General features: G+C 40.3%; 1 protein-coding gene across 4 annotated transcripts in view; it reads right to left on the bottom strand.

Moving 5' to 3' along the window:
* Positions 1 to 21,374, bottom strand: part of DCLK1 (doublecortin like kinase 1) — a 244,224-nt gene extending 222,850 nt beyond the window's left edge. For all 4 annotated transcript variants that reach the window (XM_030476083.1, XM_030476084.1, XM_030476082.1 and 1 more), the window contains exons 1-3: positions 21,021 to 21,374; positions 17,384 to 17,772; positions 8,074 to 8,420 (exon numbers count right to left, since the gene is read on the bottom strand). In XM_030476083.1, coding sequence (XP_030331943.1) covers positions 8,074 to 8,420; positions 17,384 to 17,759 — 723 coding nt within the window. In that variant the 5' untranslated portion in view covers positions 17,760 to 17,772; positions 21,021 to 21,374. The remainder of the gene's footprint in view (positions 1 to 8,073; positions 8,421 to 17,383; positions 17,773 to 21,020) is intronic.
* Between the last annotated feature and the right edge of the window lie 1,021 nt (positions 21,375 to 22,395).

Below are 22,395 nucleotides of genomic sequence, written 5' to 3'. Positions count from 1 at the left end.
GCCCAACAATCCAAACATAGAATCATACTAAAATGCTTACATTAAAAAGTAAACATTTTCATTCTAATAAGCTGCATGTAATATTAGGAATTTTTTCTATGAATAGTATAATTTCTCAGGAAGAAAGGAAACACATGCTACAAAAAACTATGACAGGAAAATGTCTTTTTTCTTTTGATGATTTTTAAAATTCTGCTAAATGACTGAAAATTCCTCCTCTTCTTGTAAGAGCTAGTTTTAGAAAGAACAGAAGCAACCCAGCAAATCCAAGATTCATTATGCTTTTTTACAGCATACTGATTACTACATCATACCACTTCAGAGAAAGGAAAATACACACACCACACTCACGCTAAGGAAAAAAATATTACTAACAGTAACAGCTTCAGGGACTAAAAATAAAATCACAGGGAAGACAAGCATTTGACAATACACACTGTAAAGTCTTCAAACTATTGAGCTCAGCTCATTCAGTGAAAGTCATAAAATAGAATAACTTACATGTCGAGGGTGAAAAACATAGAAAGTTTAGGATGACTACTGTTTGAAAGCATCACAGAAAGATTTCAGCTGTTGACAGAGAACCTATCTGATCCTGCGGACTGCGTGTTACTGAGTAGTGGAAACTCTTTTCAATGATCACCAGTAATCTCATGCCTCTCTCCACAAAATAATCATACAGCATTATCAGAGAAATCTACAAGTACTTTTCCAAGACCTCTTCCACCAAACAAATAAGAAAAAAATACATGCAAACACACCCCCAACAAGACCATACAGTTCAGGATGTTCCTTTTCGCTTTTCCTCTCCCCCTCACCAGTCAGCAATATGCAAATTGGAACTTAACTGGATAAGAAGCTCTTCTTACTTATATTGTACATTTAAAGCAATGAAGCAAAGTCCAGATGTAGAGGAAAAGGACGCTTATCATAGAAACTAACAGTTCTGAATGACCACACCATCTCTTTTCCACTAAGACACCCTTGCTCACACTTACATGATACTCCTCTTTGAGGAGTTAGAAATTACTCTTCCTTAAAAAAGGCTTCTGACTATACATAAACTCTCTAATGAGTAGCTAGATATGCTTGTGAGTAATGTCAATTTATGTGATATTTAAAGCATAGCAAAGCAGATACACAACTTTTCAATCTTACTCAATTAACAACAGCTTTTCATTTGCACAGCACAAAAGCCAGTCTAAAGGTCACAGAAGATGGCATCTTCTCTTCTTAATTTTCAAAGTCAGCCTACAGTTCCTAAGGGATGTCAGTTAGCAACCCTGGAAACTCCTATTGTGAGACCGCTTTTAGAGACAGAGCAACACAGTTGTCAGTCTAAGCTTAATAGGAACTGACCCTAGACAAATGAATGAACACACTGCTTTCAATTAGGAATGGGCTTCTATTCACTCCTGTATAGAGGACTTTGAATAACAATTAAAATTGTTAGTCAATGTCATACCATGACATCAAAACAGCCGATCCAGAGTCATAAGGGTTCAAGGACCTATCACAGCTCTCTTCTAACACCAAGATAATACCAATTGCCAGCAAACTGTCTTTGAATTATTTCAAACCAGATTTTCATGATTTTCTTGTGAAAGTACAGTCTAATTTGTAATGGAAGTCCATTTCTCTAATAGCAATTGTAAGAATATTCCAATACCCCCCAGAGCCCATCACTACCTGCTGAGACAGGCAATTTGCAGTCCCTGAATTTTTTTATTTTGTTTTTCAGTCTATCATGTCTTCAAGAAGGGGCCCAGTATTAAGAAAAAGATTTCAAGTGAAAAAAAACCAAACCTGTTTCAGAACATCAAAGCCAGAAATGATATATTTTCCAGTGGAAGGAAAAGGGTTTTGATTAAATATTCTGCAGGCAGGAAGAAGGGGAAGTGAGGTGCATTAAAAGCTGGAGAGACACTCTTTGTTCTTGGAAAGTGTCTCTCACAGCTACATAACATGGTGGACTGTCAGGATCTCCCAGATAGGGCTCGAAGCTTAAAATTAAGCAGCACAGGCATTTTCTGAGGGGTATGGCAGACAAGCACTCATATTAGAAGCCCTTTAGGAAGGAACAGCTTGTACAGTGTAAGCACATTGGGTTTCAGGTCTGTAGTTGGTAGTGCAATATTAAAGTACCACCTTAAAAACATAAGCACAAGTTTCCCTAGCTGTTGCTTCCCTGTTAAACTGTTTGCATGAACTGCAGAAGCCATTTTATTTAATGTTTGCTCCCAATTAGTCAGTATCTGCACAGTTACATCTCCCAAAGAATTCACCATGGTTCTCTGGTCAAACACCACCACCCCTGTATGCCTGTGGCTGGCAGTGAGCTCCAAAGCCTTCAACAGAAGAGAGAAGTTAAAAGTTACTGCACTCGAGAGAGGTCATACACAAGATAAAATAGCACTTATTGTCCATATTTTTCAAACTGGGAGTAATTTTAAGTTGCGTGCATCTCAAGTAGATTGTAACTACAACTTAAGAACAAATAAAAAGAACATGCACAACCAGTCACCCTTAAAATTAAATGCACCTTGTATAATAAGAATGGAACTGATTACAAACACTGATGTGGATCAAAATCACAGAGCACAAAGAAAACAAATCACTTGCTGCACATAAATTTTATTGTGTTTAACGTTCCTTTTGTCTCCATTGTTGTATAACATACGCTACACAAATGCTAAGCAGAGAATGTCTTTTCATGAATGATACCTACCTTGCTTTACACATAGGCTTTTCTGTACCAAGGACAATCCAAGTCTAGAGAAAGACATTTGAGATCTTTAATCCATCCTACAAAAAGGTATATTTGGCCAAGAATTTACTGTAATATATAGACATTATTATCACATGTTTTCTACTTGTTAGAACAAAACAATTTTAAAAGCACATGGTCAGTTTAGCTGTAGGTGCAGTTGCTTTCTTTTACTTGAGAGAGTACTTTCTTAAAACTGTGGTATTAATTCTTTATCAAAAACAAAGATACTAGGTGCCTTCACAGAGAGGAGTCCACAAGAAAGGTAGATTGTCTGCATCATAAGATATCCCCTTTAAAGTGGGGTTCCAGTAAAAACCAAAACCATATTACACTCTATGAACAAGCTTCAAGCTTTCCAGCACTGTGATGTTCCCTTTCCTTGCAGCCACAATTTTTTAATAGCTATTTTAATGTCTTAAAGCAAAGTTATTCAGGGACATCCTACGTCTCTCACACATACTTCCGTAAGGTATGTCTTCAAGTAACAGTAGCTGTACTTCATATTTGTAAAGGTAATTTTATTTGCAATAAGATACTTATAAAAAAAAATGAATAAATCAGACACTGACTTTTATTCTGGTATCTCTGCCACTGACCACTTACTCTGTCTGGAGTCAAACCAACAGCATAATGCATAAACTAAAAAATAATTTGCATGATTGCATCTTGTTAAGCTAAACAAACCACCTGTTCAAATAAGCAGGACCCATTACAAACCAGATGTTTGTTCTGCCAAAAGCAAATAGAGGACTTACAAGGTAACAAAGTACTTTTGTCCAAACTTTAGTCTCTGACTAAACATGCAAATTGTAAATACCTTGTGCAAATACACATATCATAATTCCTCTAAAAATGGCACTGTTTCATAATTTTGCTGTTAAGTGTGACCTTCGTTATTTTTCTCCCATTTTAGTCTCTGGTAGTGTTCTAGAAGTATACCAAGTAACTAGAAAACAGAGATCTGAGCTTGCAACACAGCCACCAGGTTCTATCTTCACAGGCAGCTTGTAGCCTTGATGTAAAAGGCACACACTGCCTTTTACAAAACCATGTTTTAATGCACATCAAACTAAAAATGACACTTTCTGTTAAAGGAAGGATAAAAAACAAACTGCAAAGGTGCAGCTACAGTAGAGCAGGACATATTTTAGCTATGAGACAGTGTTCCATCTCTGCACAAGTACATGATAACAGTAAGGGTCAACACTAAAAATACCTTCTTGTGCACTTAAAAAACCTTGTAATCTGGGGGGGGGGAAAAAAAAAAAAAAGAGTAATGCAGTAAGAGCATGCCCTTATGATTGGTGTTCCTACAGGCAGCCATTAAACCTACTCTTTCTATTTTTATTTTCTTTACACGGCAAATTTTGCAAGGAAAACAGTTCAAGACCTAGAAAGCTTTTTATTTTGGCCTTAGCTCATAAGGCTCTCAACACTTCTGAGAGTCCCACCATCTTCTTCAAACCCATAGTATCTTACATGGAATTGATTCTCTCTCTTCCTCTAAACAGCATCAGTTCCTTGTATCAGTAGGAAAAAAAAATAATTATATATCCATAAAAATACATGTACTGTATTCTAGGCATGATATGAAACCTACCTGGCTCTGAGGAATCATTAATAATTGAACTGCAAGAGTTTACTAAATGCAGGCCACTGACTTGCTATATGATCAGACAATAGTTGTATATTGTGCCCCTTTTAGTGCAAATCAAATTATATTTAAAATTTTCAGAAACCTTGAAGTCAAAATACAGATTCTGATGAGTTATAAGGAAATGCAAATAAACCATGCCATTGTTTGTAGTAAGAAGAAACACATTATAACAAAACTAAATTAAATATATGAGATCCAATTCTGAAAAACATCAAGTTTCAGTCCCTGAACTGACACTGACACAATGAGACAAGACTGGTTAATTTTGTTGGGATTTGTTTTCTTGGGGTTTTTTGTGGGTTTAGTTTGTTTGGTTGGGGGTTCTTTTTTTTTTTTCCCCCCCCCTTTCTCCTGCTATTTCAGCATGAAAAAATTTAAATGGCTATTAAGTAGCACACCTACTTAATTAAGGTCCCTGGAGTTCTAAGAAACACCCACAAAGCATCCTGTGCACCAAAAAAATCACTGAGTTTTCCAAAACCAAGAAGGAATTTGGGGGCTGGGAGAAGCAAGTGGATGCTACAGAAGAGCTTTCTTCCTAGCAATCATAACTTTTCCTCAGGTACCGATTGTCCAAGCACTACCTCTGTCATCAAGACAAGCTCTTTACATTGTCATCAAATATTAAAGGACATCATTTAAATTCCTCTTAACTGAACATAGTATTTATTAACACCTTTTAGAGATACAAATCAAAACATCACATCTGACCAGGCTGTTGGAGGGAAAACATTTAAACTCCGTTCCTCAATGTGTAGTGTCAGTATGGGACAATCACCTAACTTGGATGTCCACTTAAGACTGACTCCTGCTACTTTCTCTTCATTAGCCTGAGGTATCAAATGATAGTACCCAATAACAATATACAAACCTCACTGCCCACCAGCACTAAGAACACATGGGATTCATGTCAATTTTCACCACGGATGGGCAGTTCCAGTGTTTGCCTCATAAAATAACTCACAAGAGATGACTGTACAAACTATTCTTTCTCTAAGTTACATTTCCAAATAATAATCCTAGGAGAGCTTTATTCTCTTATCCTTACAGTAAATTACTTTTCTTGGATCAGAGCTGTAAGACTTTCTTGCTTTTTAAGTTAGTGATGAAAGATTTAATCACAAGATTTGTTAGATTTAGCCACTGAACACAGGCTTTTCCAGAACCTTCGAAGCTCCAGCAGGAGTCACAGTAGAAGTTCCCAACTATAAACACTACTGGCAAAATTTTGGATTTACCATAGATTTCCTCCCAGTAATCATTCACAGCTTGAGTTGAGCAATAAAGAAATCAATCACTGGGCCCACAACGCCATCTGGGAGATCAGGCTCTTGGCAGAGAAAAATGGAGCAGCAATTGCCCAGCAGCACAGGAAATCAATGACTTCCCCACACAGGGGTGAGAAACAGGCTGCTCCTGCTGAGCACCGGATCATTCATTTCCCTTTCTGCCAGCAAAGCTGCTTTGTACGTGCAGCGAGCAAGGTCTCTGTCACACTGTCAGGAAAAATGGACACCTTCCCCCAAAGCCTGCCCTTGCCAGTAGGGTTACACAGCGAGCTACGCAATCTCAAAAAGCTAAAAAGGGAAGGAGTGTGGAGACACCAGTCACCTGCAAGAGCCTTTTGACACGAGAGTTTCAGGCTAGGTAGCTAACAAGTGTCCTGATACACCACCGATTTAAATTCACCTCAAATCCCATGAATCAACAAAGGATTCAACTGAACTTCGACAACATCAGGACCAAGAAATCCTGGTTTTCCATTTCTCCTGGTAGTAGGATATTACTACTTACTTCCAGCAATTGGAGCTCTAAAACAGGTGTAAAGGTATTTTTTTCATTTTAAGTACAATCATTAAAGGGAAGTTGGAATATTAAAAAAAAAAAAAGAGTACATTATCCAGGAGACAGGAGGCCACACTGGCATCCTTCCAGCCAGCACTTCTTCGTAACTAAACCACAAGTTTATTTACATATACAACACAAAACAGATATGAATCGTATTTTATTGAGAGGGTTTTCAGGAACCAGAATAGTCACTTGAGGTACTCTGTCAAGGTCACAGCAGAGACCACCACTGATCTTTGCAGCTTTAAAATCCCAACTCCTTCCTCAAAGCTACTAGCCTTAGTGCACCCTGGAGCATGAGGCAAGGTAAGAAGGATAGGGGTTGAGAGTTTCCCCAGACACATACTTTTGCTGCAGGCAAAAAGAACTTCCCATCCACGTTTCTGCTCCAGGTCAAACTTCCCAAGAAAGACAGAGTAATAGAATCATAGCAGGCATGTATGCAGTCATCAAGAATCAAACTGCTGCCTGTAACTGTCATCAGAGGTTACTGATACAAAACAGCAGATGGAAGTGAGCTCTGGTCAAGCCAGACTTGGCTCCGATTTGAATCAGTGCTCTGAATAAGCAGTTTGTCCATTAACCAGCCCTCTCTGAGATCAAAGGGTACTGCTGTAGCTGTTTCCAGAGCTACGCCTGCATATTAACCACCATAACTGCAGATGTGTTAGGATCACCACTGAATCTAGCCGAGTACTGGTCTGTATCACGGATATTTTGCAGCATCTTCTGACAGCTACTGTCACCTGTATATCTGTGAATCCTTGAGACAGAATCTATAAAACAGCTATATTACAGCAGAAATATCTCGGTCACTAGCAACTTCTAGCTTCTGAGGGAGACTGGTCGCTCATCTTTCCACCCATATTTTATACCTCTATCATTTCTTCAGTTTAATAAGTTACATGTGTAAATGCAAATATCGGCCTTATTTCTCTAGAGTCACCATTGCTCTAAATCAATTCAGGTCATGCTGAAATTAGTCTTGCCCTTCACCAGGTTAACAGCTTCTCCAGTTTTGCTATAATTAATATATGTCCATAGATAAATTACAAATAAAGTGAAAGACAAAAAAGAAGTAGGATTAGTCTGTAGTAAGTTTTCTTGCCCCTCCATCCTCAAGTTCAATAAGAAGCTTCTCAAAAATCTCACCCCACTGGAATGTAATAAATCAGAGCAAAAAAGAGACACTGCTTGAAGGTGTCGAGAAGAAATAACATGTAACCTACAAGAGACTCCTCAATAAATGTGGGCACCAGACATAACCCTACCTGTTTTCCTGCAAAACGGAAAAAGCTCACTCATTTTCTAAGCTTGCACCTTCTTCATAGTCCATTTTAGCTGTAAGATTCATCAGTTGGTCACTCTGGACAGCAGTAGACCTGCATTTATCATGGTGGAGTGCATCTTCATTGTATATTCTTACAGTTTATGGAAAGGCAAGTACAGTGACTCATAGAACTGCTGCAAGAAAAATCTGAAACAAGTTAACAGAATGAGCTTCTTTAAAATGACATCCTACGTTTCCGGCATGCAGAGCCAAAACCACATCACGCTTTCAGCTGACAGATTTAGAGCCATTATTTATCATAAATGGCAAGACCATCACTGAAGGCAAGTAATGCTTCTTGATATGTTCCTGTTCACAGATCTTAAGCACAGTATAGGCAGTGAAAGGCCTGATTCTGTGTTCTAGAAAAAAGTGATTTTTTTTTTTTTAAAACTAATGTACTATTCTTTTCCTTTCAGAAAATTATATTCTCTTCATGCTTAGAATGATCACCATGAAAATTCTTACCTGTTTTCCATCTAGTGTGTATAAGCGTTTAACCACCCCTGAATCCAGCTTGATGGCATCAGTTATATCAGTAAGAACCTGTTCAAATGAATGTGCTGTCTTCTTGTTGAGCAGAATCCGGACTGCTTTTCGTGGCTTCACTCCGCTCCTGATGATAGTGACTAGTTTAGGCCTAATGAAATCCTTATTTTCTTTTGCATCTGGAGTACCTCCTTTAGCAGTGGCAAGAGACGGCACTGAACGAGAAGTAGAAGTTGTCTTAACATTCACTGACCAGTTTGGGTTTACATTCTTCGTGTACTCCAGTTTCTTGAAGGGTTCTATGGAACCACATACATAGCTTTCCCCTGCAGAAACAAAAGTGCCAGACCAGCAAGTCAGATTGGAGAGGGACACAACAAAAAAAAAAAAAAAAAACCATCACCACAACAGAAAAATATCAAATCAAATCCTTCTCAAATTATTAAACATTATTCTTATCATTCTTGATCTACATAAAGTATTGATCTCTTCCCTTCTTAGATGCTATAGACTGTAAAACATCTTCTAAACATCACTCATCAGCTAACCATTTGGAAAATGCTGTTACAAAATCCTTGAAAGCAGAAGTTTTCTTTTCAGAAAACACCATCTGCAGTAGGGATCGTTGCTGTCAGTAACTAGTGTTCATATCTGATCAGCTGCCCAGCCCCAGCACATTATCACAGTAGTCTCCCAGCCTTCATGCTTAAGTGGCCTGCTCTTAACAAAACAGCAGGCCCCAAACACTTCAAGGGAAATAATATGAAACATTATCAAAAACTATAGGCTACAAATAACTTTCCATAAAAGGTGGATGAAAGTGTCATTGGAGAGTTGTTAACATTTGATTATTTAAAGCTTTAAGTAGCATAAGTGCAGGATATATAGAGGCAGGAAATCTATTATTCTACTGACTCAACATATGATACGGGGGGGGTAAAGGAAGGCAAACAGGAGTGATTACAGAGTGCTACTCACAACAAATATATCATACTTTAAAGAAAAAAAACGGATTGTAGCCCATATTTCCACTGGAGCATTATCTACAACAAACTATTTCTGCAAATCCCACACAATTTTGGGGGACCTAGAAGACAGAAACACCAGCATATCCCAGTTGATTAACCTCTTAACGGAGTCCAGTTGCAGGCTGCTGTGAAAAGGGAACATGCTTAGATGCACCCAGCGTCTCCCTTGAGCTTGACTGAGTGACTGCGCTGCCAGTTGCACTGGGTGAGTTAGATCAACTTGGTGATCTGGCTGAATGTAACAAAGACAATACTAATTTTGCAACAATCAGCTGATTCAGTTCACCCTTTGGCTGGAAAAAAAAACAAAACCACCAAAGGAAACAGTACTAGATCCAGCAAGACCACACCTTTTAGTAGCCTACAGTTAAACTCCATTACAAATAATGCAAAAATCTCATCCTGAAAAATACCACAAAGACATCTGAGATGGTTTAATTCTTCTGGGTTCAGAAGTTCAGTGTATGCTATCAGCACAGAGACCTTCATTTTAGCAGTTTAGTCAAGGTACTAAACAAAACCAGAAAAAAAACGAGTGATGTACCTGCTATGCCAAAAAACACATAAGAACCGAAGGTTTTCCTAATGATACCTACCCTAAGGAAAGAGGACTTACAGTTCAATTCTTAAAAGAAAAATAAGTACTTGAATTTTACTTCTGGGCACAAACTTTAAAGTTTCAAAGCACCTAACCCAATCCCACAGACAAGACAGCATACAAGGAATGCTGGCAGGTACACAGTCACCACAGTTAGAAATAGGGGGGATGATCTGAGACATGAGGCCCCAGGTGCAACAGAGGTTCAAGCCTATCGGCATGATGCTCCAGACACCAGAAAGTAACACACTGTACCGAGATTTTCAGAAAGGCGGTGGAAGAACACCAAAAGACAAAGAAGTCAGAGCTACACGGGAAGATGGACCACTCAGCAGGAAAGATAAATGTAATGGAGTATGATCAAGCAAGAACCATAAAAAGATTTTTTGTTTGGGTTTTTTTTTTTTTAAGTATTCTTCTAAAGCAGAACAAAATAAAGAGAGATGAAGACATTGCAATGCTTAGTAGTCATCATGAAAACTCAAGTTAATCTGTTTTCTAGTAATATCTAAATCATCAAGAAAAGAATCTAAGATGAAATACTTACACCAACCTTACGAGAGACAAAGGTAAGTTCTTCCTGTTACCCATTGCATATATATATATGCAAGGGAAATTAGAGATATGTAGTAACTTCAGAACAGAAAGGCTTAACCATAGTAATGATCCAAGATTTATCAAACAGTTTCCTGAATGTGGAACGCACCCTGACAGCACCCAGAAATTCCAGTATCTAGCCTAATCCTTTAGAGCCATGGTGTCTGTATGCAGATGAAATCTCAAAGAAAAGGACAAAAATCCTTCACCTAGATTTTCATCCTCTCTTTTTTTTCATAGTTACCTTCAGGAGAGAAGACTGCAGAGAAGTTTCACAAGAGGCATGACTTACTAGTCCAATAAATCCACCTTCCACCTCAACTACTGCTTCTTCATAACTATTAGGTGAAGACACAAATTTTTTTATTTTTATTTTTATCTTTATTTTTGATAACCTTGCAGACAACAGCTTCACCCCCTGTTCAAGGTGAAGCTTCACTTGTACCTGAAGAGAGACAGAAGCTGTCTAATCTGCTGACAGGCAATACCAGCAGCAAATTGGTGTTCCCAGCTCCAAAGCACCAGGAAAATACACATCCAGAGGTAATCCCACTGAGCATCATCAGTTCTTATTCTGGGTCAAGCCTAAGCACAAATACAGCCCACAAGCACCAGCTTTGACTAACTGGCAGCTGAAGGAAGAAGGTAACAATCTCCAAGCACTAGATTTATAACATAACGTGCTGAATAAGGAATCCTTGGACATGCTGGATTAAACAAAAGCATAGAAAAGACAGCCCATTTGAAGTGTCTATTTGATTGCAGTTCCCCAAGAGAGGAGAGCAAGCTTTTCACAGTGCAGTCAGCTGTCACTAATGAAATTTTGACTCTTGATTACAGTATCAGTCAGTAGCCATTAGAAAAAGGGGTCCCCCAGCTGTTTTGGGATATCTTACATCTATGAAAAAAAAGTCATTACTAAATCTTATAAAGTATCCCTTTCCTGACAGCCCTCCTACTTCTTCATAGCAACAGTGTAAATGAAACAAACATCACTTTAACCCTTAAAAAAAAAATTAAAAAAAAAAATTATACACAATGCTTGCCAGTTTTGAACCAGTAATCCCACAATCTATTTTGTGCAAGTGCTCAACATTTCAGGAAATTCCATGTGGAACAATTAAATTCATCTCAGCATTGAGAAGCTAATCAGAAGGCTAATCATGTAGGAGGACAGATCCCAAAACACAGTTTATACTTACAAAATAAAAAGAGACACAAACAAAAACCTACTACCTGTAGTTACACATCCGTCAAAATTCAATGCAGATGAACCATTAGCGCCATGTAACACTGAAGGATAGTTCTTATAGGCCACAACGTGCACAAGAATTTCATGACATGCTTTATGTATTAAAAATATAATTTAGAAAAATAATATCTCCGTACAAGGTGGCTGCTAAGGAGACATTGAATCACTGCCTGCAAGTTCAGGACCTTTCCTGGTGCAAGTGTTGATCCCTTTTTTGGCCTATCGGTATTAGTAAATTGTTTGTTTCCTTCAGCTTGCTGGTATTCTCACTACAAGAACAATCAAGGTGTTACCTTTTAAAAGGTATTATTTGCATTGCTTTTCTGTGCTAAAGGCAACTTGGCCTAAAATGGCTTTGTAAAGAAGCCAGCTGATATTAGGTGAAAATCCTGGAGAAGGTACACAGAACCTGGTCGAATCATGCAGAGAGGGAACAACCAACCCCTCTTTGTAGAGGCAGCAGAACTGCTAATTTATTGAAAATAGCGTTGGTTCTTTGAAGCAGAGTACATACTAGGAAAGGAAAGTTAATCTACAAGCCCACCTGAGGCAGAGGAACCACAGTGCTTGCACACTTCGGTGGTGAGGATGTTCAGTGCAGCATTCATTGTGGTCCATTTTCCCAGTGGATAGGGCAGGAAACAAATTCAGATAGCAGGGAAAGGATTGACATCCCCAGCACCCTATGCAACAGGCACACCTGCCCTGCTTCACTTCCACCCTCTGGTTTTGTACATACAGAAGGCAGAAGAGCAATCTCTCAGGGGAAAGGACAAAGAATTCTGACTATCCCTCACCAAGCAGAGAAGATTGTAAAAGGAAGATGACCTGAACCAAATAAGTTACTACCTGATAGCTCCCAAATGTGTTAGTTAATAGAGCAATAACCTACTTAAACTACATTACTACTGCCTTGTCTGAAAAAAATGCAACAGTGCAAAAGAGACAGAGCTACAGGAAATAAATCTGACCTACCCATGTCCACCTAGCAATCACAAGCACCAGAAAGTGCTGATTTAAATCAGATCTCCTCAAACCTTTTAAAGGACTTCTTTCGCACATCCTTCTTTCTGCTCAGCTCAACTTTTTTGTTTTCCTCATCAAAACTCAAAAGAAAAAATAAAGACATACATCCTCCCTCTCTACCCCACCAAATTTCTGCAGTCTTTCTACAAGCAAGACAGGCATTTTACGTGCTTAAAAAAAAAATTAACTGGAAAGTACCTAGAATAAGAAAGCATGGGACCTTCCAAGCAGTTAAGGAAGACACAGTGTAAATGGATGAATCTAATGGATGAATCTTCTCAAATTCTTGAAATAAAATAATCAAAGAAACAGTGCCAGAATAACCATCTACCATTTTATGCAACCGGATTATTCAGTTGTTTGTTTATTAAACAATATAAGGATTGCAGGCATTTCTGCCACAGGATCCAGTCCAAGTTTCACTAACTTTCATAGCCTTGGATCAAGTCCATAGTAAATATCCAGTGTAAATTCAATCCTATAAACAAACGTCCACACAGATACAGCTCTACAAACATTTAAACAGATACTTTACTATTATTATTTTGATAGCATATTACATATGCATATGAATCTTTCCAGCCCACCAATTCCCAGCTGCTGAGGTAGACATGACTTAGAAGAAAGAGCGTTAGCTCTAATGTGCATAAGAGACCATGTCAATCAATTCCTGCAGTCTGACCTGGCCGGGCTTCTCACCAGCACCGCTGGAGCAGGTGGCAGAGTCAAGAAGGCAGCAACAGACTCAGGTAGGAGAGGGAAAAGCTGGGTTAAGAGGAATGAGGTGACAGTGGGAGTAGCAAGACCCACATACAAAAAGAGTTAGGAACTTTGTCACAGTCTGTCCACCACTTTAGCAAGGAGACACTGCCTGTTGAACCCTCCTCCGACAGGCAGCCTCTCTGCTGCATGAAACACAACCGCCTACCTCCAACTCACAAGGGCCTTCCTGCAGACCTCAGGTGATCCATCATCTCCTCTGCTACTCCAGTGAGGTTCACTTCTCCCAAGAGTTATCAGCCAGTTAGAGCCATTACCAGATTTTAAATCTGGTATATCTCTGCTCTTTCAAACTGCTCCTTCAATGAGGGACGGCAGCCCCAACATAATCCCCGAGACACATTCATTTTTATTTTTCAGATTATTCCTGAAAACTATTTTTGCCATTATGCCTACACGAAACGTGCACACACACATACAAGTCTTTACAGGTCTGGCAGCGCACCCAATATTGACATGTGACAATATTGTTTCTCAGTACTGTCTCAGCCTTGTGGTTTGGGGTTTTTGGTTTGTCTTTTGACTGCCAGTTCTCTGCTGCAGGGTTCATCTTTTGTGGTAGGTATTGTGGAAACCTAAAATGATTCTGGTTCATACCCAAGACTCTGATGTAATATTATAATAAAAATTAATGGGAAAGGGATGCAGTTATGGCTATGGATTGACTCTGTGGTCTTCGTTCCACATAGCAGGACCCCAGGAGTAAAAACAGTAAATAATACTCTTTGTTTCAGAGTTATACTGCTCATTCTAATCTATTACTTTTCTTCATATACTGTTCAATGATAATTTTTGGTTAAGACCCATGAGTCTCTGCCTTAAGCTTTAAAAGTAGTATACTTTTGGAAAAGCAAAAGGCATTTAGTTTTTTTCTTAGACTTTGTTTATAGATAGACAATTTAGCCTTAAGAGCAACTTCATCTTTATTTATTCTACATGCTTAGATTGCATGTCATACATCGGGAATTAAGTCATGTCACATTTGGAAACAATTCTTTAAAGGTAAGAGGGTCCTGAACATGAGGTCTGACAAAAAGAATGTAACATGAATCCATTTCATTTTTTCCTTCATCTAAGGCAGAGGAGAACAGAAGTTTCAGAGCATGTGAAAATTTGCAACAGTACACACCCCTTGTTATCAAATTCCAACAAATCTCACATATAGCAAGTCTTAAAAACAAATAAACCAACCAACCAACCAACCTAGGGAAGTCATTAGTTTCAAATAAAGGGAAGACGTGTTCATGCACCTCAAAATAACTTACAACATCAGCATACAGCCATGCCAGTTCTGAATTCTATGCAGGACAGAACTAAATATTACTGAAACAAAACAGTTCCTTTACAATCTTTTTCCTTTGGGACTATCTTTCACGCAGTTCTATGTATTTAGCTCTGAGATAAAAGACAGTGGCTGCTGTCTTGTTTCCCCCAGGAGCTAGTTGCTTCTCTGTCTTCATCTACCATATTGGAAGGTAAGAGTACAGGAACTTCTTCACAGACATAAAGGAAAAAAAAACAAACAAGACCTTACACATTTACCTTACAACACAATTGCTAAAATCAGTGTCCCCTTCCCCCAACAAACAGAAAAAAATCATCTAAATTCATAACAGTCTCATTAAATGGATTCATACAGTACGGGAATAGTCTCACTATGAAGAAAGCAATACTTCATATTTCAATAGTTTGAGCACAAATGTCATTTGGCAAGAGGCAAAAATCAAGTGATTTCCCAGCTATTCAAACACAAAGCACAGCTTCAAGCTAATTAATGCAGTACAAGAGTAGCCAAACTCTAATAAATTTGTACAGTAAAGAGTGAAAGGAGATTATGTAAAAACAATCGCTGAACTAATAATATATGAACCTGCACTGTACAGTGAAACTCTATGATGGAAACAACAAAATAACCCATCTCCTTTATACAAACAGACAGAAGCCCCCTTTCAGGTGGAAGAAGGATGTAGATCTCCACTTGCACTCAAAGAGTGGCTTCTGCAAATCCCACAGCGTTACTGGCACAAGAAAATCAGACTGTCTGGAACTATACAGAAAGGGAGATGTGTTCATTAAAAAGGTAAAGAATAAAGTCTCACAGAACTAAAAGAAATCCCAAAGCCCTTCTTTAAAATATACATGCTGCCGTAGTCATTCGTTTTAACTGACTTATAAATGGTATTATTCTTTTCTAGGATGCCAAAATAAACCAATCTTACAGGTTGCTGAATTTATTCATGCATTCACTTCTTTCTTTTCAGAAGCTGGTTCTGACTGGCCATGAAAGACTCTGCACTGATGCAACATTAGCATCAATGATACCTGCTTCTTGATGAGCATACCAATCAAATGAGAGAATAAAATGTACACTGCTTTTAAACAGATGTTGATTAATATTGGTGTTTCCTCCCAGAAATTGATTTTCTGCACCAATTAAATACTGTCCTGACAAATACAGTTCTAACTTTGCCCTAGAATTCATAACATTGATCTTAGATCAGTTTCCTTTTCATTTCACTAAACCTATTGTCCTAACCCCAAAAATCCTTACTTACATGGGTAACCCTACCACATTAATTTTCTTTTTGAGCGTCTTCATGTTGTCTCCTACTCTCCTTTTTATGCAAGTGGGACTATCAAAAAGATCCTTTTCATAAAACTTCTTACAAAGCTTTTCTCTACTATGACACCTAAAGGAGACAACTCAATGGTGGCCAAACACCTGCTATGCAAAGATGTGCTCCTCTTCAGGATTTTTATTCATCTCATTAACCTTTTCTTCTTCTCTCCCCACTTTAGCCACCTTCTGATTCTCTCATTACATTCTGATACTGCAAATTCTCTCACCCAATGCTAAAAATGAAAATCATAAAGAAATTACAATCTCTGTTACAACTCTAAATTGGCTGTCCAGTGGCTTTGCAGGTTTGCCCACAATACAACAATAAAAACATTGTTCCACCTTTATTCTCTTTGAACACAGTCAAGCACCTGCATTTGAATTTCACAGATAAAAACCAACTTTGGTTATGGCCAAAAGTGCACTAGTTAATGCTTTCAGAATTTATACAGTCTCATGTTTTGTACTAGGAGCTACTGCCTACAAACACAAAAAGAAACCTGCCCAAAGCCAGAGGCACTTTCTGTTGGAAAAGCTACTATAGCAACTCTTACAACTTGTAAAAGTATTATTAATAACCTAGGCTTACTATGCCAATTGATTAATGCTGACAGTTTCTTTTGCCAACAAAACTATCAGTGAAGGAGTGATAATTTCAGTGTCAATGGGCAAATTGGCAGCTGGAGTCTCTGGTTTTCGACAGTGACCAGGACCTGTCAGTTCTGACCAAATCACTAGTAATGCTTCATACTGCAGGTACATGAGCCTTACTCAAAAACAAGGTAAGGATGCCAATGGACTGGGGAAGAGGCAAAGAGAAATGCTACAGGGGAGAAAAGTTTACAGTCTACACCATGGCTACAGAATTACTTTTTTAACAGGTTACCTACGTTTATGCTACTCCATGAGACTAGGGTGTTTTACTTAAGGCATATCTACTTGTAGGGAAGAGTTGGAGCTTTTCACTAGGTAGACACAGACTTTAAAAGGAAAAAAAAAAAAAAGGAAAAGGATAAAATCCATCAGAGCTTAATTTCATGTAAGTTTCATCAAGCTTAACTGACTAAACTCTCATCAGCATTGGCATTTTTAAATAGGCAAGTTCAAGAGAAGCAACAGATGTGATCTTCAAGATCTAGGACTATCAACACTAGATTAACAGAAAGGGAAAGGTCAAACACTTTCAATATGAGGGAAATAAGAAGCAAGGCAACAATATTTCTTCATAGCACACTGTAAGATATTCACGATTCTATTTATACCACTGAGGATCCTTTCTTTATCAGTAAGAACAACAATACCATTACCTATTTACAGAAAACTGAACAGATTAGACAAACAAACATCAACTCAAACATAACTTTATGCCTCCAAATCTTACTGCTGACCTTCCACTAGCTGGTCCAAGGAGGAAATCTTCTTGGAGCCATCAATCGTGTAGATTGTTCTCACTCCCTGGGGCAGATTCACATTGTCAGACAGAGTTCGGGTCAGATCAGCCAGGAGAGCTTCAAAGGATCTAAACCGGTCAGGGGAGATGGCATATACAATCCCTTTGAAATACCGGTCTCCATTACGATAGAAACGAACTTTCTTGGCTTTTTTCTCAGAACTCAGGGTCTGTAGAGTGCGGGTTCGGTAAAAGCTGCAGTGGGCACTGTGAGTAGGGCTGGGCAAACCATTTACCCGGGACCCCCTGCCATATCGCTGCGCTTTATCACGCTCATCAAAATGCTCCAGCTCCATATCTCTCCCAAAGGACATGTTGAAGTTCAATCTAAGGGATGAACAAGAGAACAGAAAAAGTTTAAGAAACTTACACATTTTAAGGAAGCTTACTTTGAGAATGTATGTTCTATGCATGGCACTTACAAAGGACTGCTTTCCAGGTTGAGAAAAAATATTTGAATGAAACCATGCTATATTCACACATTCATTTTACAGCTACCTCTCTTGCCAGGCCATAAAACCTGGTTTATAAGTTAGGCTTGTATACAGCATAGCAATGGCACTCATGAAACCAACTGCTAGTAATATGCAACATTAAAAGCGTTCAAATTCAGTAAGAACTGTGAAAATGAGGTGACAAAGTTGAGCTACTGGGGAAAAAAAAAACCAAACCAAAACCAAAAAAAACCACATCAACTTTCTACTTCTACTCGTGTTATATTCAGATGCTATTTGAGTCCAGTCTACCTTCTAGACCATGCATCCCCACAGTTTGTTCCAACTGTGATCTCAAGATGTGCCATTTCAGAAAAGCAATCAGTCACCAACAAGTAAGCAGTTAAGAACTTGTCAAAGGAATAGGTGAGGTGTCACAGGTTGGCGATGAGAATCAGGACTACCACTCAGTGGGTCAAGCCCACTCTGTAACAGTCCTTGCATTTTCCAAATATTGGTTTCCCTACAGCCTAAGCTTTGTAGTAAATTCCTTCAGTTGTCCTTGTGCAAATACTTTGCATACACTGAAAAACAGAAGTGCTCAAATGCAATGAAATAATAAAAAAAGTATTAGAGGGAGACAGGAAATGAGTACCTTTCAATGAGCAAGCTACTTCAGTGCTCTGTAACATTAGCAAGATGCATTATTAATATCCTAAGCCTAATACTCAAATTGATTAAGGCTGACAGCTTCTTTTGCCTACAAAACTATCACCAAAGGAGTGATAAATTCAGTGTTGATGGGTAAATTATCAGTTGGTGTCTCCCACATTTGACAATGACAAAAACCTATCAGCTCTGCCCAAAATGATCCCAGCTGTTCAATATAGATCATGTATACGCAAGCTCACATGTTCTGAAATGAAATCAAGGAAGTAGACACTTCTGTTCCTTTTTACGACCAACACAAGACTGAACACTACAAGTTGCACATTAATCTTCATAAATAAAACAAAAATATGATAAAAATAGTATTATCAAAAGATCATTAGGTTGAAAACACATTTCTTTTAATTTAGGAGCCATCTAGATTTGCATTGTCTGCAGAACAGCAAAGCACGGTAAGTTTATTTATAGCACATACACACAGACCTAATTTACAAGTGGCCTCTCTCATTGATTTCCAATAAAAAGAAAAAAAATAGCAAGCACAAGCTTTGTTTCAACCACTCATAACTGTGTGACCATGAAGAAAAAAATGTATTCAGACCAGTTGTAAAGCAATAAGAGGAAATACAGAAAGACTTAAGGATGCTCTTTTGCTTACAGAAGTTTGCATTAAAGCAGTGGTTATACAGCTGAACCTTGATGCTGCAAAGCTGTAGGAGACGTGCTCAGCAACTTCACAATGCTTGACTGGAACAAGAACCTAAGGCTAACCACTGCAAGTGTGGGGCCTTGGTGGAGATTATTTACCCTGATTTGGTTACAGCTCACAGCTTACTCTGTTACATTAGCACAGGATCATGTGCTTATGTTTATATGCAAGATTTATATTTGTAAATACTTTAAAGGTACCTAAAATACTTAAACAGTACAGTATGAAGTGGTCATGGCACCAAGCCTGTCGGAGTTCAAGGAATGTCTGGATGATGCTTTTAGCCATATGGGTTTAGTTTTAGGTAGTCCTGCAAGGAGCAGGGAGTTGGATTCAATGACGCTTATGGGTTCCTTCCAACTTGAGGTATTCTATGATTGTAGTATATATTTGTGTATTATAAAGATAAAAGAAAAACACAATTTTCTTCCTCAGTATATACATACATACATACAGCCCACTTCAGTGAAAGAACACTTACTGTGGCATTTCACGGACACTCCTCTATAGTTTTAATAAAAAATATCACTCCCAGCTTAGAGTCAAGAACATACCACCAACATTTCCATGTTAAAAAAATCATGTCAGTTGTTTTACTTCATTTCTAATTCCTATGAAAACCTGTTATTCAGATTTAACCAATCCTAGAACCCACAAGTCAGAAACTGTATCTCAAAAGCTATGCCTGTGCCAAGAAAAATGGACTTTTCTTACGTCTGCTATTTCATTTGCTCAAACCATCTCAGACACAAACACACACACACACAAAAAAAACCCAACACCCCCCCCCAAAAAAAAAAAAAACAAAACAAAACACAAGTTTACATGAAGATATACTTTTTTTTTAAGAGACTTTCAGCTTTACCAATTTTGGATGGGGAAAGGTAGAAATGCGAGTTGCTGCCCTTTCTTCAACACACACATATGCTTTAATCAATAATGGCTGTAATTCCCAATTACGCCCTTTAAAAGGGAAGTAGAGCCCCCCTTGAACACCACAGTCCTGCTATTTTGCAGGAAATCGCATTCAAATCACAAGACAAAGAAATTCTAAACAATTTGATCTGATCAGATGTTTCCGTTTGTGTGGGTATATATATTCACATACATATAGAGACAGAAAAATGAAGGGACACACCCCTGCAAAATCACCATGCCCAACACTTCACACTCTGTACATCCGCTAAAGAATTATTTATAATACAGGTGTGGGTGAGCAATTACATAAAACAATCTGATGAAAAAAAATACATCACGCAGCGATGCGACTGGCACCCAGCGAAGATCATTCAGAGACTAAGCCGCAGGCTCACTACCAAGTCATTGCGGGGGGGCTAAAACGTGGCTACATGCCGCAGCGGCTTCAAGAAGAGAGGGGTTTATTCTGCTGAGGTAGGTAGGGGAAACGTGTCTGACACACAGTCAGACCGCTGAAGGCGGCATCAAGCACTTCAGCCCCGCTGCGGGCTGGTACCGCACCGTGAACGCACACGCTGACAAAACCGAGGTGCGTTCGCCTCCGGGCGCACGGGGGAAACAGCTGGTGCGCTCCCGGCGTGCCGGGAAGCAGACCGGGGGACAGACCCACACCGGCGCTCCCACCGCCGGGCACACACCGCACCGGCACCCGCGGCCCGCCCGGGCAGGGCGTTGCGGCGCTCGGCGGAGGCCACCGCCTCACACAATGGGTACAGGTGCGCCGCGCCGCGCCCCGACGCCGCAGTCCCCGCGCAGGGAGAGACGGCCTCGGCCCCGGCGCTCACCTGTTCTCCGCAGCCTGGCGAGCACCTTCTCCCTCGGACCTGCTGGCGGGGCGCGGAGGGAAGGCGGCAGCTCCAAATAGGACGAGGCCAGAGAGCGACAGCTCCCCCTTCCCCCCCGGCGACCACCCGGCTCTAATAGCAGGAGCTGCCGCAGAAAGCGGCTCCACTGCCTTTGTTACGCCTCCCCTGGCTGGAGCGCGCTGCTGGGGAGCCCGGGCTGCAGCTGCTTCGCCTTTCTTCTGCTGCTGCCGGTTGCAGTGATTTGCATTAGCCCGGCCCTCATTGAGATGCGGCGCTTCGCACCAGCCTCTCCCTGCCGCTCTCTCCGGAGGGCGGTGCCGTCGCCTCTGTCTCTCTCCCCCTCTCCGCCTCCGTTAGCGGGCTCGGTCTTCCTCCGGCGCTGCGGAGCCGCCCCGGCAACACTCCCAGTCTGCTGGGCGGTGGGTGCGAGGGGAGCCCGCTGCCGCCTGCGCCAGGGGCCGCGGGGGAGAGGCCGCGCCGGGACTATCGGCCCCAGTGGGCTCCCCCAGAGCTAATTCCTGACTGTACCGCGGGTCGCTGCCTCCCGCCGCCCCGTCGAGCCCCGGCCGGGGGATGTGCTCCACCGGCGGCTGGCAGGACCGTGCCTGGCGGGGGGCAGCTGCCAGCCCGGAGTCCAAAAAAACACCAAGTGTTTTTACCAAATCTGTCGCTTGGTATTATTGAGTTGCTGGAGCGGATCCAGAGAAGGGCAACGAGGCTGGTGAAGGGTCTGGAGCACAAGTCTGATGAGGAATGGCTGAGGGAACTGGGTTGTTTAGTCTGGAGAAGAGAAGGCTCAGGGGGCACCTTATCGCTCTCTACAACTACCTGAAAAGAGGTTGTAGTGAGGTGCGGGCCAGTCTCTTCCCTCAAGGAACAAGCGATAGGACAAGAGGCAATGGCCTCAAGCTGAGCCGGAGGAGGTTTAGATTGGATATTAGGAAAGATTTCTTCACTGAGAGGGCAATCAGGCATTGGAACAGGTTGTCCAGGGAAGTGGTGGAATCACCGTCCCTGGAAGTGTTCAAAAACCATGCAGATGAGGCCCTCAGTGACATGACTTAGTGGTGGACTTGGCAGTCCTGGAGCAATGCTTGGACTTGATGATCTGAAAGGTCTTTTCCAACCTAGTTGATTCTATGAGGTTCACCCAGTCCCCAAATTCCTGCGGCAGGGCTTGGGTGCTGAAGGTGGGACTGATGTGGAATTTAGATACTGAAACTGGAGCCAGGCTCCTTCACATCACTCGCTCAGTTACAGCTGACCTTGGAGGTGACTAACCTCCACAGACGCTACAGTTTTTATGCTTAAATTCCCCAGAAACTGTATTCGCCCAAAGGCATCTCAGGCTTCA

This window comes from Strigops habroptila, chromosome 2, assembly GCF_004027225.2.
Source record: "Strigops habroptila isolate Jane chromosome 2, bStrHab1.2.pri, whole genome shotgun sequence".
In the NCBI taxonomy this organism is placed as follows: domain Eukaryota; kingdom Metazoa; phylum Chordata; class Aves; order Psittaciformes; family Psittacidae; genus Strigops; species Strigops habroptila.
This window is presented reverse-complemented; position numbering and strand designations above follow the sequence as displayed.